Consider the following 16,110-nt stretch of genomic DNA (forward strand, 5'->3'; position numbering starts at 1 on the left):
ACCTTCCAAACCTCTCTCAACTGCTCCCCACCTTACCACACCTAGACCAAGGTTGAAGTATGAGGACTGCTCAGATAGAAAGGAAGCTGATAGGTGATGACAGTGTATTACCTCACGACATAGGTGGCCATTTGGCCCATTGAGGAGTCTATGCCGGTTCACAGAACCATCCCATTCCTCACTGATTTTCCCTGGTACCAATTGTCTACGCATTCAAATCCCACCTATCTAGGGTCAGCTTACAGTGGCCAATTAACCCACCGATCCTCGTTGGGACGTGGGAGGGATCCGGAGCACCGAGGGGAAACTCATGCGGTCACAGGGAGAAGGTGCAAACTCCACACACACACACACACACACACACACACACACACACACACACACACACACACACACACACACACACACACACACACACACACACAGAGCTGGAGGTCGGAATTGAACCTGGATCTCTGGGGCTGCGAGGCACCGGCTCTACCCGCTGTGCCACCGGGCCACCTACCACTGCCTCAGATGGAGAACAGCTCATCAGGGAACTAGTGTCAAGCCAACCGTGCCAATGTCAGAGAGCGCCTCTTCACACAAGGGGCAGGGCGTATCCATGACCCTCTCCCCTGTAGGCTGGATAGAATGGGGGGGGGGGGGGGGAGGGGGAGCAACTAACAAGTTCAAACTGGGCTGTAGGAGAGCAGTAATGTTTATCGCAGCACAGAGAGTTTATGTGATTAGTGGCGCGGTATGTTGGAGGGTCCGCATGGCTTCTGATCCTGTGTTCCTCATGGAACCTCAGGTAAGGGGTGGGACGGGCTGGTCGCTGGACTCATTGGTGCCTCATGGGGATACAAAGAGACAGCAGATGTTGGAACCTGGAGCCAGAACCTGGAGTCGGGTCAGGCAGCATCTGGACAGTTGACACCTCTGGTTGGGACCCTTCTTCTGTTGACTGTACATTTCCCCCTTTGGTCCCTTAGCACATTACATCAAAGAGTAGGGTCTTCGGTGGGTGGGATCGTGGTCAACGTCCTACCGGAGGCAAACAACACAAGCAGTGGAGGCACAAGATGCTGGGATCTGCAGCAAAAAGCAAACCACTGGAGGAACACCGCGGGTCAGACTCTGGCTGACTGGCTGTTACTCCTCATGGAATCGACACGCACCTTCAAGCTGGTAAATGTACTGAAGCCAAAGCTGTCCGACCCCTGTGAGATGCCAAGATAGGTAACGGACAGGAAAATGACTTGGATGGAGAAAGAGGGAGAGAGAGAAGAAGAGACAGAGGAGTTTAGGGTGATAATTCTAGAGCTTGCAGATGAGGACGTCTTAAAAATGAGTGGATGCCAGGTGTGGCGGGGGGGAGGAGGGAGGAGAGACTTTAAAAGGTGCAGAGATCTCAGAGGGTTTCAGGGCTGCAGGGGGTTATAGGAAAGGGAAGGGAGTCAAAGCCGGAGCAGGACTAGGGAACTTTGTCACTGCAAGGGCTGGAGAGAATAAGATTGTGGCTGATCTTTACTCCCGCCCCACTTCCCTGCATTGACCCCGTATCCTTCAGTATCCAAATAAAAACCTATCGACCTCTCTGTCTTGAACAGACTCCCTGACTTGGGTATAGAATTCCAAAGAAACTTCTCCTCATCTGAATGGCCGGACGCTCATTTTGAGACTAATCCCTTGGTTCCAAAACAGCCCAGCTGATAGAAAAGATCATCCCCACATCTACCCTGTTGAGCCCCATCAGAATTTTGCGGGCTTCAACGAGAGCAATGTTAATTCTCCTAAATTCTAGAGGGTGTCTCGGCGGGGCAAGTAAGTTGGTGGTGAGTTAGCACTCCCTCCACCCGTGGGAATCAATGAAACAGCAAACTCTGGACTCTGGGAGCACAGATATCCTTCCTGAGTGCAATGTGCCGCGGCGGGCGCTAGGACCCAGGCAGCGCAGACACATTTTCCTCTGTGTGTGTGTGTCTGTGGGTCCTGGCTCCCTATTTAGAAATGCAAATCTGCCCAGCAGTTTAAAAAAAAATCCACATGCACCGAAATATAGTGTGTATGTATAAATTAGCAAAAGGAGCCGGACTGGTCAGAGGCGCTTCAGAATAACACAGCGAACAGGAGCGGGGGCAGATCGCTCGGGGAGGTGGCGAGGGACACCGATTATTTGGCAAGGGCGAAAAAGAAAATATTGCAAAGTTTTATTTGCAGCACAGGGGGGTGTGTGCAAAAAGAATTATTTGCGAAGGGGAGAAGAAGCAGCAGCCAACAGCGAAGAATGTGAAGGAAAAAACCTGAACACACACACACACACACACACACACACGGCGGGACAAGGACTAAGGACTTGATTCTTTTTGCATTATATTTTATTTGTTGCAATGGCGAACCCTGCGGAGGATTGCATCGACGCCGACGTGAGGAAGTGCGGGAACCTCCGCAAGTCCAAGAGCCTGCACCGCAGGTACTTCGTGCTGCGGGCGGCCAGCGAGCGCGGCGCTGCCCGGCTCGAGTACTACGAGAGCGAGAAGAAGTTCCGGTGCGGGAGCGCGGGCCCGAAGCGCGCGCTCCCGCTGCACCGCTGCCTGAACGTGAACAAGCGCGCGGACGCGCGCAGCAAGTACCTGCTGGCGCTCTACACCCGCGACGAGTGCCTCTCGGTGGCGGCCGACAGCCCGCAGGAGCAGGACAGCTGGTACCAGGCCATCGTCGAGCTGCTCGCCCGAAGTACGGCACACGGCGCTTCGGCCCGTCGGCCGCCGGCATGCCCTCGCCCCTTCCCCCCCTCCCTCACACCTTCCCTCCCTCCCTCACACGCCTTCCCCCCCTCCCTCACACACCTTCCCTCCCTCCCTCACACGCCTTCCCTCCCTCCCTCACACCTTCCCCCCCTCCCTCACACACCTTCCCTCCCTCCCTCACACGCCTTCCCCCCCTCCCTCACACGCCTTCCCTCCCTCCCTCACACACCTTCCCCCCCCTCCCTCACACACCTTCCCCCCCCTCCCTCACACGCCTTCCCTCCCTCCCTCACACGCCTTCCCCCCCTCCCTCACACGCCTTCCCTCCCTCCCTCACACCTTCCCCCCCCTCCCTCACACACCTTCCCCCCCCTCCCTCACACGCCTTCCCCCCCTCCCTCACACGCCTTCCCCCCCTCCCTCACACACCTTCCCCCCTCCCTCACACACCTTCCCCCCTCCCTCACACGCCTTCCCCCCCTCCCTCAAACACCTTCCCTCCCTCGCGCCCTCCCTCCCTCACGCACCTTCCCCCCCTCCCTCACGCACCTTCCCCCCCTCCCTCACGCACCTTCCCCCCCCTCCCTCACGCACCTTCCCTCCCTCCCTCACGCACCTTCCCCCCCCTCCCTCACACACCTTCCCTCCCTCACACCTTCCCTCCCTCCCTCACACACCTTCCCTCCCTCACACACCTTCCCTCCCTCACACCTTCCCTCCCTCCCTCACACGCCTTCCCCCCCTCCCTCACACGCCTTCCCCCCCTCCCTCACACGCCTTCCCCCCCTCCCTCACACGCCTTCCCCCCTCCCTCACACGCCTTCCCCCCTCCCTCACACGCCTTCCCTCCCTCCCTCACACACCTTCCCTCCCTCCCTCACACGCCTTCCCTCCCTCCCTCACACGCCTTCCCCCACTTCCCTCACACACCTTCCCTCCCTCCCTCACACACCTTCCCTCCCTCCCTCACACACCTTCCCTCCCTCGCGCCTTCCCTCCCTCACACCTTCCCTCCCTCCCTCACGCACCTTCCCCCCCCTCCCTCACACACCTTCCCTCCCTCCCTCACACACCTTCCCTCCCTCCCTCACGCACCTTCCCCTCCCTCCCTCACGCACCTCCCCCCCCCTCCCTCACGCACCTTCCCCCCCCTCCCTCACGCACCTTCCCCCCCCTCCCTCACGCACCTTCCCCCCTCCCTCACGCACCTTCCCCCCTCCCTCACGCACCTTCCCCCCTCCCTCACGCACCTTCCCCCCTCCCTCACGCACCTTCCCCCCTCCCTCACGCACCTTCCCTCCCTCACGCACCTTCCCTCCCTCACGCACCTTCCCCCCCTCCCTCACACACCTTCCCCCCCTCCCTCACACACCTTCCCCCCCTCCCTCACACACCTTCCCCCCCTCCCTCACACACCTTCCCCCCCTCCCTCACACACCTTCCCTCCCTCACACCTTCCCTCCCTCACACGCCTTCCCCCCCTCCCTCACACGCCTTCCCCCCCTCCCTCACACGCCTTCCCCCCCTCCCTCACACGCCTTCCCCCCTCCCCCACACGCCTTCCCCCCTCCCCCACACGCCTTCCCCCCCTCCCCCACACGCCTTCCCCCCTCCCCCACACGCCTTCCCCCCCTCCCCCACACGCCTTCCCCCCTCCCCCGCACGCCTTCCCCCCTCCCTCGCGCCTTCCCTCCCTCACGCCTTCCCCCCTCCCCCACACGCCTTCCCCCCTCCCCCACACGCCTTCCCCCCTCCCTCGCGCCTTCCCTCCCTCACACCTTCCCTCCCTCCCTCACGCACCTTCCCTCCCTCCCTCACGCACCTTCCCCCCCCTCCCTCACGCACCTTCCCCCCCCTCCCTCACGCACCTTCCCCCCCCTCCCTCACGCACCTTCCCCCCCCCCCTCACGCACCTTCCCCCCCCTCCCTCACGCACCTTCCCCCCCCTCCCTCACGCACCTTCCCCCCCTCCCTCACGCACCTTCCCCCCCCTCCCTCACGCACCTTCCCCCCCTCCCTCACACACCTTCCCTCCCTCACACACCTTCCCTCCCTCACACACCTTCCCTCCCTCACACACCTTCCCTCCCTCACACACCTTCCCTCCCTCACACCCCCCCTCCCTCACACCCCCCCTCCCTCACACACCTTCCCCCCCTCCCTCACACACCTTCCCCCCCTCCCTCACACACCTTCCCCCCCTCCCTCACACACCTTCCCCCCCTCCCTCACACACCTTCCCCCCCTCCCTCACACACCTTCCCCCCTCCCTCACACACCTTCCCCCCCTCCCTCACACCTTCCCCCCCTCCCTCACACCTTCCCCCCCTCCCTCACACCTTCCCCCCCTCCCTCACAAGCCTTCCCTCCCTCACAAGCCTTCCCCCCCTCCCTCACACGCCTTCCCCCCCTCCCTCACACGCCTTCCCCCCTCCCTCACACGCCTTCCCCCCTCCCTCACACGCCTTCCCCCCTCCCTCACACGCCTTCCCTCCCTCCCTCACACGCCTTCCCCCCCTCCCTCACACGCCTTCCCCCCCTCCCTCACACGCCTTCCCCCCCTCCCTCAAACACCTTCCCTCCCTCGCGCCCTCCCTCCCTCACGCACCTTCCCCCCCTCCCTCACGCACCTTCCCCCCCTCCCTCACGCACCTTCCCCCCCTCCCTCACGCACCTTCCCCCCCTCCCTCACGCACCTTCCCCCCCTCCCTCACGCACCTTCCCCCCCTCCCTCACGCACCTTCCCCCCTCCCTCACGCACCTTCCCCCCCTCCCTCACGCACCTTCCCCCCCTCCCTCACACACCTTCCCCCCTCCCTCACACACCTTCCCTCCCTCACACCTTCCCTCCCTCACACGCCTTCCCCCCCTCCCTCACACGCCTTCCCCCCCTCCCTCACACGCCTTCCCCCCCTCCCTCACACGCCTTCCCCCCTCCCTCACACGCCTTCCCCCCTCCCCCACACGCCTTCCCCCCTCCCCCACACGCCTTCCCCCCCTCCCCCACACGCCTTCCCCCCTCCCCCACACGCCTTCCCCCCTCCCCCACACGCCTTCCCCCCTCCCCCACACGCCTTCCCCCCTCCCTCACACGCCTTCCCCCCTCCCTCGCGCCTTCCCTCCCTCACGCCTTCCCTCCCTCCCTCACGCACCTTCCCTCCCTCCCTCACGCACCTTCCCCCCCTCCCTCACACACCTTCCCCCCCTCCCTCACACACCTTCCCCCCCTCCCTCACACACCTTCCCCCCTCCCTCACACACCTTCCCTCCCTCACACCTTCCCTCCCTCACACGCCTTCCCCCCTCCCTCACACGCCTTCCCCCCCTCCCTCACACGCCTTCCCCCCCTCCCTCACACGCCTTCCCCCCTCCCTCACACGCCTTCCCCCCTCCCTCACACGCCTTCCCCCCCTCCCCCACACGCCTTCCCCCCCTCCCCCACACGCCTTCCCCCCCTCCCCCACACGCCTTCCCCCCTCCCCCACACGCCTTCCCCCCTCCCTCGCGCCTTCCCTCCCTCACACCTTCCCTCCCTCCCTCACGCACCTTCCCTCCCTCCCTCACGCACCTTCCCCCCCCTCCCTCACGCACCTTCCCCCCCCTCCCTCACGCACCTTCCCCCCCCTCCCTCACGCACCTTCCCCCCCCCTCCCTCACGCACCTTCCCCCCCCTCCCTCACGCACCTTCCCCCCTCCCTCACGCACCTTCCCCCCCCTCCCTCACGCACCTTCCCCCCCCCCTCCCTCACACACCTTCCCTCCCTCACACACCTTCCCTCCCTCACACACCTTCCCTCCCTCACACACCTTCCCTCCCTCACACACCTTCCCTCCCTCACACACCTTCCCTCCCTCACACACCTTCCCTCCCTCACACCCCCCCTCCCTCACACACCTTCCCCCCCTCCCTCACACACCTTCCCCCCCTCCCTCACACACCTTCCCCCCTCCCTCACACACCTTCCCCCCCTCCCTCACACACCTTCCCCCCCTCCCTCACACACCTTCCCCCCCTCCCTCACACACCTTCCCTCCCTCCCTCCCGCCTTCCCCTCTCCCTCACACCTTCCCCCCCTCCCTCACACCTTCCCCCCCTCCCTCACAAGCCTTCCCTCCCTCACAAGCCTTCCCCCCTCCCTCACACGCCTTCCCCCCTCCCTCACACGCCTTCCCCCCTCCCTCACACGCCTTCCCCCCTCCCTCACACGCCTTCCCTCCCTCCCTCACACGCCTTCCCCCCCTCCCTCACACGCCTTCCCCCCTCCCTCACACGCCTTCCCCCCTCCCTCACACGCCTTCCCTCCCTCCCTCACACGCCTTCCCTCCCTCCCTCACACGCCTTCCCCCCTCCCTCACACGCCTTCCCCCCTCCCTCACACGCCTTCCCTCCCTCCCTCACACGCCTTCCCTCCCTCCCTCACACGCCTTCCCTCCCTCACACACCTTCCCTCCCTCCCTCACACACCTTCCCCCCCCTCCCTCAAACACCTTCCCTCCCTCGCGCCTTCCCTCCCTCACACCTTCCCTCCCTCCCTCACGCACCTTCCCCCCCCTCCCTCACACACCTTCCCTCCCTCCCTCACACACCTTCCCCCCCCTCCCTCAAACACCTTCCCTCCCTCGCGCCTTCCCTCCCTCACACCTTCCCTCCCTCCCTCACGCACCTGCCCCCCCCTCCCTCACGCACCTTCCCTCCCTCCCTCACGCACCTTCCCTCCCTCCCTCACGCACCTTCCCCTCCCTCCCTCACGCACTTTCCCCCCCCTCCCTCACGCACCTTCCCCCCCCTCCCTCACGCACCTTCCCCCCCCTCCCTCACGCACCTTCCCCCCCCTCCCTCACGCACCTTCCCCCCCCTCCCTCACGCACCTTCCCCCCCTCCCTCACGCACCTTCCCCCCTCCCTCACGCACCTTCCCCCCTCCCTCACGCACCTTCCCCCCTCCCTCACGCACCTTCCCCCCTCCCTCACACACCTTCCCTCCCTCACACACCTTCCCCCCCTCCCTCACACACCTTCCCCCCCTCCCTCACACACCTTCCCCCCCTCCCTCACACACCTTCCCTCCCTCACACCTTCCCTCCCTCACACGCCTTCCCCCCTCCCTCACGCGCCTTCCCCCCCTCCCTCACGCGCCTTCCCCCCCTCCCTCACGCGCCTTCCCCCCCTCCCTCACGCGCCTTCCCCCCCTCCCTCACGCGCCTTCCCCCCCTCCCTCACGCGCCTTCCCCCCCTCCCTCACGCGCCTTCCCCCCTCCCTCACGCGCCTTCCCCCCTCCCTCACGCGCCTTCCCCCCTCCCTCACGCGCCTTCCCCCCTCCCTCACGCGCCTTCCCCCCTCCCCCACGCGCCTTCCCCCCCTCCCCCACGCGCCTTCCCCCCCTCCCCCACGCGCCTTCCCCCCCTCCCCCACGCGCCTTCCCCCCCTCCCCCACGCGCCTTCCCCCCCTCCCACACGCGCCTTCCCCCCCTCCCTCACGCGCCTTCCCCCCCTCCCCCACGCGCCTTCCCCCCCTCCCCCACGCGCCTTCCCCCCCTCCCCCACGCGCCTTCCCCCCCTCCCCCACGCGCCTTCCCCCCCTCCCCCACGCGCCTTCCCCCCCTCCCCCACGCGCCTTCCCTCCCTCCCCCACGCGCCTTCCCCCCCCTCCCTCACGCGCCTTCCCCCCCCTCCCTCACGCGCCTTCCCCCCCCTCCCTCACGCGCCTTCCCTCCCTCACACGCCTTCCCCCCCCTCCCTCACACGCCTTCCCCCCCCTCCCTCACGCGCCTTCCCCCCCCTCCCTCACGCGCCTTCCCCCCCCTCCCTCACGCGCCTTCCCCCCCCTCCCTCACGCGCCTTCCCCCCCCTCCCTCACGCGCCTTCCCCCCCCTCCCTCACGCGCCTTCCCCCCCCTCCCTCACGCGCCTTCCCCCCCCTCCCTCACGCGCCTTCCCTCCCTCACACACCCCTCCCTCACACCCCCCCTCCCTCACACACCTTCCCCCCCTCCCTCACACACCTTCCCCCCCTCCCTCACACACCTTCCCCCCCTCCCTCACACACCTTCCCCCCCTCCCTCACACACCTTCCCCCCCTCCCTCACGCACCTTCCCCCCCTCCCTCACACACCTTCCCCCCTCCCTCACACACCTTCCCCCCCTCCCTCACACACCTTCCCCCCCTCCCTCACACACCTTCCCCCCCTCCCTCACACACCTTCCCCCCCTCCCTCACACACCTTCCCCCCCTCCCTCACACCTTCCCCCCCTCCCTCACACCTTCCCCCCCTCCCTCACAAGCCTTCCCCCCCTCCCTCACACGCCTTCCCCCCCTCCCTCACACGCCTTCCCCCCTCCCTCACACGCCTTCCCCCCTCCCTCACACGCCTTCCCCCCTCCCTCACACGCCTTCCCCCCTCCCTCACACGCCTTCCCTCCCTCCCTCACACGCCTTCCCTCCCTCACACGCCTTCCCTCCCTCACACGCCTTCCCTCCCTCCCTCACACGCCTTCCCTCCCTCCCTCACACGCCTTCCCTCCCTCCCTCACACGCCTTCCCTCCCTCCCTCACACGCCTTCCCCCCTCCCTCACACGCCTTCCCCCCTCCCTCACACGCCTTCCCCCCTCCCTCACACGCCTTCCCCCCTCCCTCACACGCCTTCCCCCCTCCCTCACACGCCTTCCCCCCTCCCTCACACGCCTTCCCTCCCTCCCACACACGCCTTCCCCCCTCCCTCACACGCCTTCCCCCCCTCCCTCACACGCCTTCCCCCCCTCCCTCACACGCCTTCCCCCCCTCCCCCACACGCCTTCCCCCCCTCCCCCACTTGCCTTCCCCCCCTCCCCCACACGCCTTCCCCCCCTCCCCCACACGCCTTCCCCCCCTCCCCCTCACGCCTTCCCCCCCTCCCTCACTCTCACGCCTTCCCCCCCTCCCTCACTCTCACGCCTTCCCCCCCTCCCTCCCTCTCACGCCTTCCCCCCCTCCCTCCCTCTCACGCCTTCCCTCCCTCCCTCTCACGCCTTCCCTCCCTGCCTCGCACCTTCCCTGCCTCGCACCTTCCCTACCTCACACCTTCCCTCCCTCACACCGTCTGTCACACCTTCACTGTCCCTCGCACCTTCCCTCCCTCACACCTTCACTCCCTTGCAGTTTCCCTCCCTCCCTTCCTCCCTCATACCACTCCCTCGCACCTTCACTCCGTCCCTCGCACCTTCACTCCGTCCCTCACACCTTCACTCCCCCTCCCTCGCACCTTCCCTCCCTCCCTCGCACCTTCCCTCCCTCCCTCACACCTTCACTCCCTTGCAATTTCCCTCCCTCCCTCGCACCTTCACTCCGTCCCTCACACCTTCCCTCCTCTCCCTCGCAGTTTCCCTCCCTCTGTCACACCACTCCTGCCCTCACACCTTCCCTCCCTGTCACACCTTCCTCCCTTGCACCTTCACTCCCTCTCTCGCACCTTCCCTCACACCTTCCCTCCCTCCTTCGTACCTACCTTCTCTCCCTCCCTTGAACCTTCCCTCCCTCGCATCTTCCCTCCCTTCCCCGCACCATCCGTCCTCTCCCATCGCATCTCCCCTGCATCTCTCCCTCCCGCCTTCCCCTCTCCCTCCCTCCCTCCCGCCTTCCCCTCTCCCTCCCTCCCTCCCGCCTTCCCCTCTCCCTCCCTCCCTCCCGCCTTCCCCTCTCCCTCCCTCCCTCCCGCCTTCCCCTCTCCCTCCCTCCCTCCCGCCTTCCCCTCTCCCTCCCCCCTCCCGCCTTCCCCTCTCCCTCCCTCCCTCCCGCCTTCCCCTCTCCCTCCCTCCCTCCCGCCTTCCCCTCTCCCTCCCTCCCTCCCGCCTTCCCCTCTCCCTCCCTCCCTCCCGCCTTCCCCTCTCCCTCCCTCCCTCCCGCCTTCCCCTCTCCCTCCCTCCCTCCCGCCTTCCCCTCTCCCTCCCTCCCTCCCGCCTTCCCCTCTCCCTCCCTCCCTCCCGCCTTCCCCTCTCCCTCCCTCCCTCCCGCCTTCCCCTCTCCCTCCCTCCCTCCCGCCTTCCCCTCTCCCTCCCTCCCTCCCGCCTTCCCCTCTCCCTCCCTCCCTCCCGCCTTCCCCTCTCCCTCCCTCCCTCCCGCCTTCCCCTCTCCCTCCCTCCCTCCCGCCTTCCCCTCTCCCTCCCTCCCTCCCGCCTTCCCCTCTCCCTCCCTCCCTCCCGCCTTCCCCTCTCCCTCCCTCCCTCCCGCCTTCCCCTCTCCCTCCCTCCCTCCCGCCTTCCCCTCTCCCTCCCTCCCTCCCGCCTTCCCCTCTCCCTCCCTCCCTCCCGCCTTCCCCTCTCCCTCCCTCCCTCCCGCCTTCCCCTCTCCCTCCCTCCCTCCCGCCTTCCCCTCTCCCTCCCTCCCTCCCGCCTTCCCCTCCCCCTCCCTCCCTCCCGCCTTCCCCTCTCCCTCCCTCCCTCCCGCCTTCCCCTCTCCCTCCCTCCCTCCCGCCTTCCCCTCTCCCTCCCTCCCTCCCGCCTTCCCCTCTCCCTCCCTCCCTCCCGCCTTCCCCTCTCCCTCCCTCCCTCCCGCCTTCCCCTCTCCCTCCCTCCCTCCCGCCTTCCCCTCTCCCTCCCTCCCTCCCGCCTTCCCCTCTCCCTCCCTCCCTCCCGCCTTCCCCTCTCCCTCCCTCCCTCCCGCCTTCCCCTCTCCCTCCCTCCCTCCCGCCTTCCCCTCTCCCTCCCTCCCTCCCGCCTTCCCCTCTCCCTCCCTCCCTCCCGCCTTCCCCTCTCCCTCCCTCCCTCCCGCCTTCCCCTCTCCCTCCCTCCCTCCCGCCTTCCCCTCTCCCTCCCTCCCTCCCGCCTTCCCCTCTCCCTCCCTCCCTCCCGCCTTCCCCTCTCCCTCCCTTCCTCCCTCCCGCCTTCCCCTCTCCCTCCCTTCCTCCCTCCCGCCTTCCCCCTCCCTCCCTCCCCCTCCCTCCCTCCCCCTCCCTCCCTCCCCCTCCCTCCCTTCCTCCCTCCCTTCCTCCCTCCCCCTCCCTCCCTTCCTCCCTCCCCCTCCCTCCCTTCCTCCCTCCCCCTCCCTCCCTTCCTCCCTCCCCCTCCCTCCCTTCCTCCCTCCCCCTCCCTCCCGTCCTCCCTCCCCCTCCCTCCCTTCCTCCCTCCCCCTCCCTCCCTTCCTCCCTCCCCCTCCCTCCCTTCCTCCCTCCCTCCCGCCTTCCCCCTCCCTCCCTTCCTCCCTCCCTCCCGCCTTCCCCCTCCCTCCCTTCCTCCCTTCCTCCCTCCCTCCCTTCCTCCCTCCCTCCCTTCCTCCCTCCCTCCCTTCCTCCCTCCCTCCCTTCCTCCCTCCCTCCCTTCCTCCCTCCCTCCCGCCTTTCCCTCTTCCTCCCTCCCTCCCTCCCTCCCTCCCAACTCCCCCTCACTCCCTCCCTCCCTCCCTCCCAACTCCCCCTCACTCCCTCCCTCCGTCCCATTTCCCTTTCCCCTCACTCCCTCCCTCCGTCCCATTTCCCTTTCCCCTCTCCTCCCTTCCTCCCACCTTCCCCCTCTCCTCCCACCCACCTTCACTTTTCCCCCTCCTCCCCCCTCCTCCCCCACCCTCCCTCCCTCTGCATACTTTCACCCCTGCGTTACTAACCACTCACCCTCCCTCGCATCTGCCCTCACATTCTCCCTCTCTTACCAGCTCTCCTCCCTCTCCCCTTTCCCACGCGCTCTGCCTAATGCCACACCATCTCCAGCCCTCCTTTCCACATCTGCTCCTGCACTCTCTACCTTGTTCACACACGCCTCTCGCAGCATCTTTTCCTTCATCACTATCCTCAATACCCTCTTTCCTCTCTGCTTGGCTCACAGTTGCAGCCTCCCTGTTGTTAATGTACACACTGTCCTCTGTTGTTCACACACTTTCTCTGTTTCACTTTTTTCTCTCGTCTTCCTCCTCACTTGGTGTTTTGCCAAGTCTCTTCATTTTATTTTCTTTCCTCCTCATTTCTCGTGAAACTCTATGTTCTTAGATTTATATTGTTATTTTACCTACTCCTTCGCTTTCTCTTGACTGTTTTCCCGTTAGCTTATAGACCTTCCTCTCCTTTTGTCCGTTCCACTTTATGTATTTGTAAGGTAACCTTAACTTCATACTTTAGAAGGAAGGGTGTTTGATGTTAGGATAACACAGTGGTTAGTGCTGTTCCCTCACATCTGCCATGACCAGGTTTCAATGCTGTTTGTGTGGAGTTTGCATGTTCTCCCTTTACCACATGGGTTTCCTCAAGGTGCTCTGGTTTCCTCCCACATGTGCAGTTTGGTGGAATAATCGGCCGCTGTCAATTGCCCCTATTTTGAAGGGGAATGGTAGAATCTGGGGAAAGTTGGTGGGAATGTTGCGAGAATAAAAAATAAAGGATTAGTGTAAATGGGTTGTTGATAGTCGGTGCAGACTGCCTGGGCCATAGATCCTGTTTCTGTGATGTATGATGCTATGACTTCATTGACCTTTTGTTTTGAATGTATTTGACATTTGTCATAGAAACATAGAAAAACTACAGCAGAATTCAGGCCTTTGGCCCACAAAGTGATGCGAACATGTCCCTACCCTAGAAATTACTAGGCTTACCCATAGCTCTCTATTATAGAATCATACAGCATGGAAACAGGCCATTCAGCCCATTATGCCCATGCGACCAATGGGCACCCATCCATGTTAATCTCATTTCCCAGCACTTGGCCTGTAGCCTTCTATCCCAAGGCAATTCAAATGCTCGTTAAGACGCTTCTTAAACTCTGTCAGCGACTCTGCTTCCACCACTTTCTCTGGCGGTGTATTCCAGGTACTCTCCACTCTCTGAGTGAATAAGGTCCCCTTCATATCTAGCTTGGTAGGAAACAAGCTAGAAACTCATTTATTCTCTTCCAAAATAAGTTTAGTATAGGGAATGCTGTCGGCAACCTTTTAGGTCTGCAACTGCCCCGCCTTTATTGTTAATGTGGGACATTGGTACCTTCAAACTTGATAGATCTAAACCTATGTATCCAACCATTAAAGATCCAACCCAACTGAGTGACTACAGCTAAACAGCCAAATTGTTGTAGTGTGGTGATAAATGGTTTCGATATAAGCATAGAAACAGGTTCAACTAAACTGTCGCAACAATAATGTTCACTTGCACTGAAACAAGCTGAGCTGTTAGCGCTTCCGTTCGTTACAATAGTTCCCTCATATTTGTACCCAATTAGATGAGTTTGATATGTTAACTACAGGATGAGGAATCGCTCTCAGTACATTTGTGGTAACCCAGGACGTTTGTGTTGGACTGACAGAATTCTGGACTATGGGATATTTCTCCTTAATAATCCAGCACATTTTTAATTCAACTTCTGTAAATGTCACACGGTAGTATAATAAACGTTCCAGTGAGATTAGAGGTCGGGCAGGAAACAGGGCCCCAGAGAGGTCAAAAGGAGCGTGGGAAACAGGGTCTTAATGAGTCTCTAAAGGGAGCAGTAAACAGAACCAGGTGAGTTTAATGGGAATGCAGGAAATGGGACCCCGGAAAATCTAAATGGAACTAGATGCTGAACCATTGGGATTTCCAAATAATCGGATAGCAGATTATCGGAGTTTTACTGTGTAGCTCCTCCGTCACCATAGACACAACTAGGCCATCTCTCAGGTGCTACCTGACCCAAGCCTGATGCGACCTGACTATACGTCTCATGTTCTGATCTGGTTGGCTTTGTAGAAAGTACAAGTCTTTGGGCTTGGTTCATATCGGGCTGGGCTGATTCTTAACGAATAAATCAAAAAGCCTCTGCCCTTGACTTTATTGCAGGCTAGTGGACTGCATTCATATACAGGGCACTCAAGTCTCTGAGCCTGTCCACTGCTGAATGGAAAATTGATAAGAGAAGGCAGAGAAGCAACTTAAAAATGTCTTTAGAATTAAGACGGATGGTTCCATTATTGATGGTACAAATGTGGGGGCAAGGATGTAAGGATAGAAATCCAAAGGGAATCCAAGACAAATGAAAGAGCAAAAGAAGTAGGACCAGGAGTAGACAACTCAACCCCTCGAGCCTGGTCTGCCATTCAACAAGATCATGGCTGATCTTCCACTGTCTTATTTTCCTACTTTATCTTCATGTCCCTTGATTTCTTCAATGTCTTGATCTCTGAATGCAATGACTGGGCCTCTACAGTTGTCAGGGATATAGAATTTCAAAGATTTGCCCCTCCGAGCCGAGGAATTTCTCAGTTCAGTCCGAAATGACCTAGTTCTAGAATCCTCAGCCGGGGGAAAATTCTCCCTATAGCAAAAAAAACAAACTGCTGGGGGAATTCAGCGGGTCAGGCAACGTCTGTGGAGGGAAACGGACAGTCGACGTTTCAGGTCTCCGAGTTCCTCCAGCAGTTTGTTTTTTGCTCCAGATTCCAGCATTTGCCCTCTCTTGTGTCTCTGAAAATTCTCTCTGATTAGCCCTCAAGAAATTTTTACATTTCAGTGAGGTCACCTTTTATTCTGCTAAGCCCGAGAGAGTAGACGTTAGTCTGGTCAAATTCTCCTTGTGTGATAGACCCCCAATCTCGGGAACCAGTCTGGTGAGCCTTCTCTCTGCTCCCTCCTTAGCAAGTGCATCATTTTTTCAATAAGGAGACCAAAATTGTGCATAGTACTCCAGGTGCAGTCTCACCTGTGCCTCATATTATTGTAACAAGACATCTTTATCTAGAGGTTAGTGGGAGTGTGGTACTTGCTACCAAATAATTGCTGCAAATGGCGTGGGTGCCTTAAGGGGAAGCGAGAAGTTAATGAGACACAAATAGAAGGATGTGGTGCTGGGCTGAGACGAAGAACAGGCGTTGAATTGAATGGACTATTTTTATGCTGTAAATAGTATTTATGCATTTGCCCACTCTCTGATGCATTATTCCAAGTTCATTTCTTTCTTTTATTCCCCAGTTGCTTCCATGTAACAAACTTGTTTTCTGATTTCATTGCTTTTTTTTTAAAGTCGGAGAATGTTGTCATAAATTGATCGATCGATCACTGAGGCTGCGTAGTTTGATATTGATCCTGTCTCTGCACAGTACAAGCTTGTTATTGACTAGTGCCTGGTTTCTTATGGGTGTTAGTGTCTCCATGCCAACTCATCTGTATTCTGTCTGCAAACTGTAAAAGCTGTCTGCGTACTAAAAGCTCAACATCTGGGATAGGAGGAATTGGCATGCTGTTGTGATACACTGTCCCTGTGATGGGACAGTGTATGGGAAGCTTTAGTCTGTATCTAATCCGTGCTGTCCCTGCCCTGGGAGTGTGTGACAGGACAGTGTAGAGGGAGTTCGTCCTAGGGGATGGGACAGTGCAGAGGGAGCTTTGCTTTGCATCTAAACCATACTTTAGAACATAGAACAGTACAGCATGGGACAAGCCATTTGGCCTGATG

At 61.6% G+C, this 16,110-nt stretch overlaps 1 protein-coding gene across 2 annotated transcripts in view; it reads left to right on the forward strand.

Annotated features, from left to right (window-relative positions):
• Positions 1–2,013: 2,013 nt before the first annotated feature.
• LOC127586589 (insulin receptor substrate 1-B-like) overlaps positions 2,014–16,110 on the forward strand; it is a 90,195-nt gene continuing 76,098 nt past the window's right edge. The window contains exon 1 of one of the 2 annotated variants that reach the window (XM_052044669.1): positions 2,014–2,718. In XM_052044669.1, coding sequence (XP_051900629.1) covers positions 2,373–2,718 — 346 coding nt within the window. In that variant the 5' untranslated portion in view covers positions 2,014–2,372. The remainder of the gene's footprint in view (positions 2,719–16,110) is intronic. The other variant, XM_052044670.1, reaches the window with a different exon arrangement.

This window comes from Pristis pectinata, chromosome 37 (genome assembly GCF_009764475.1).
Source record: "Pristis pectinata isolate sPriPec2 chromosome 37, sPriPec2.1.pri, whole genome shotgun sequence".
Taxonomy (NCBI): Eukaryota; Metazoa; Chordata; class Chondrichthyes; order Rhinopristiformes; family Pristidae; genus Pristis; species Pristis pectinata.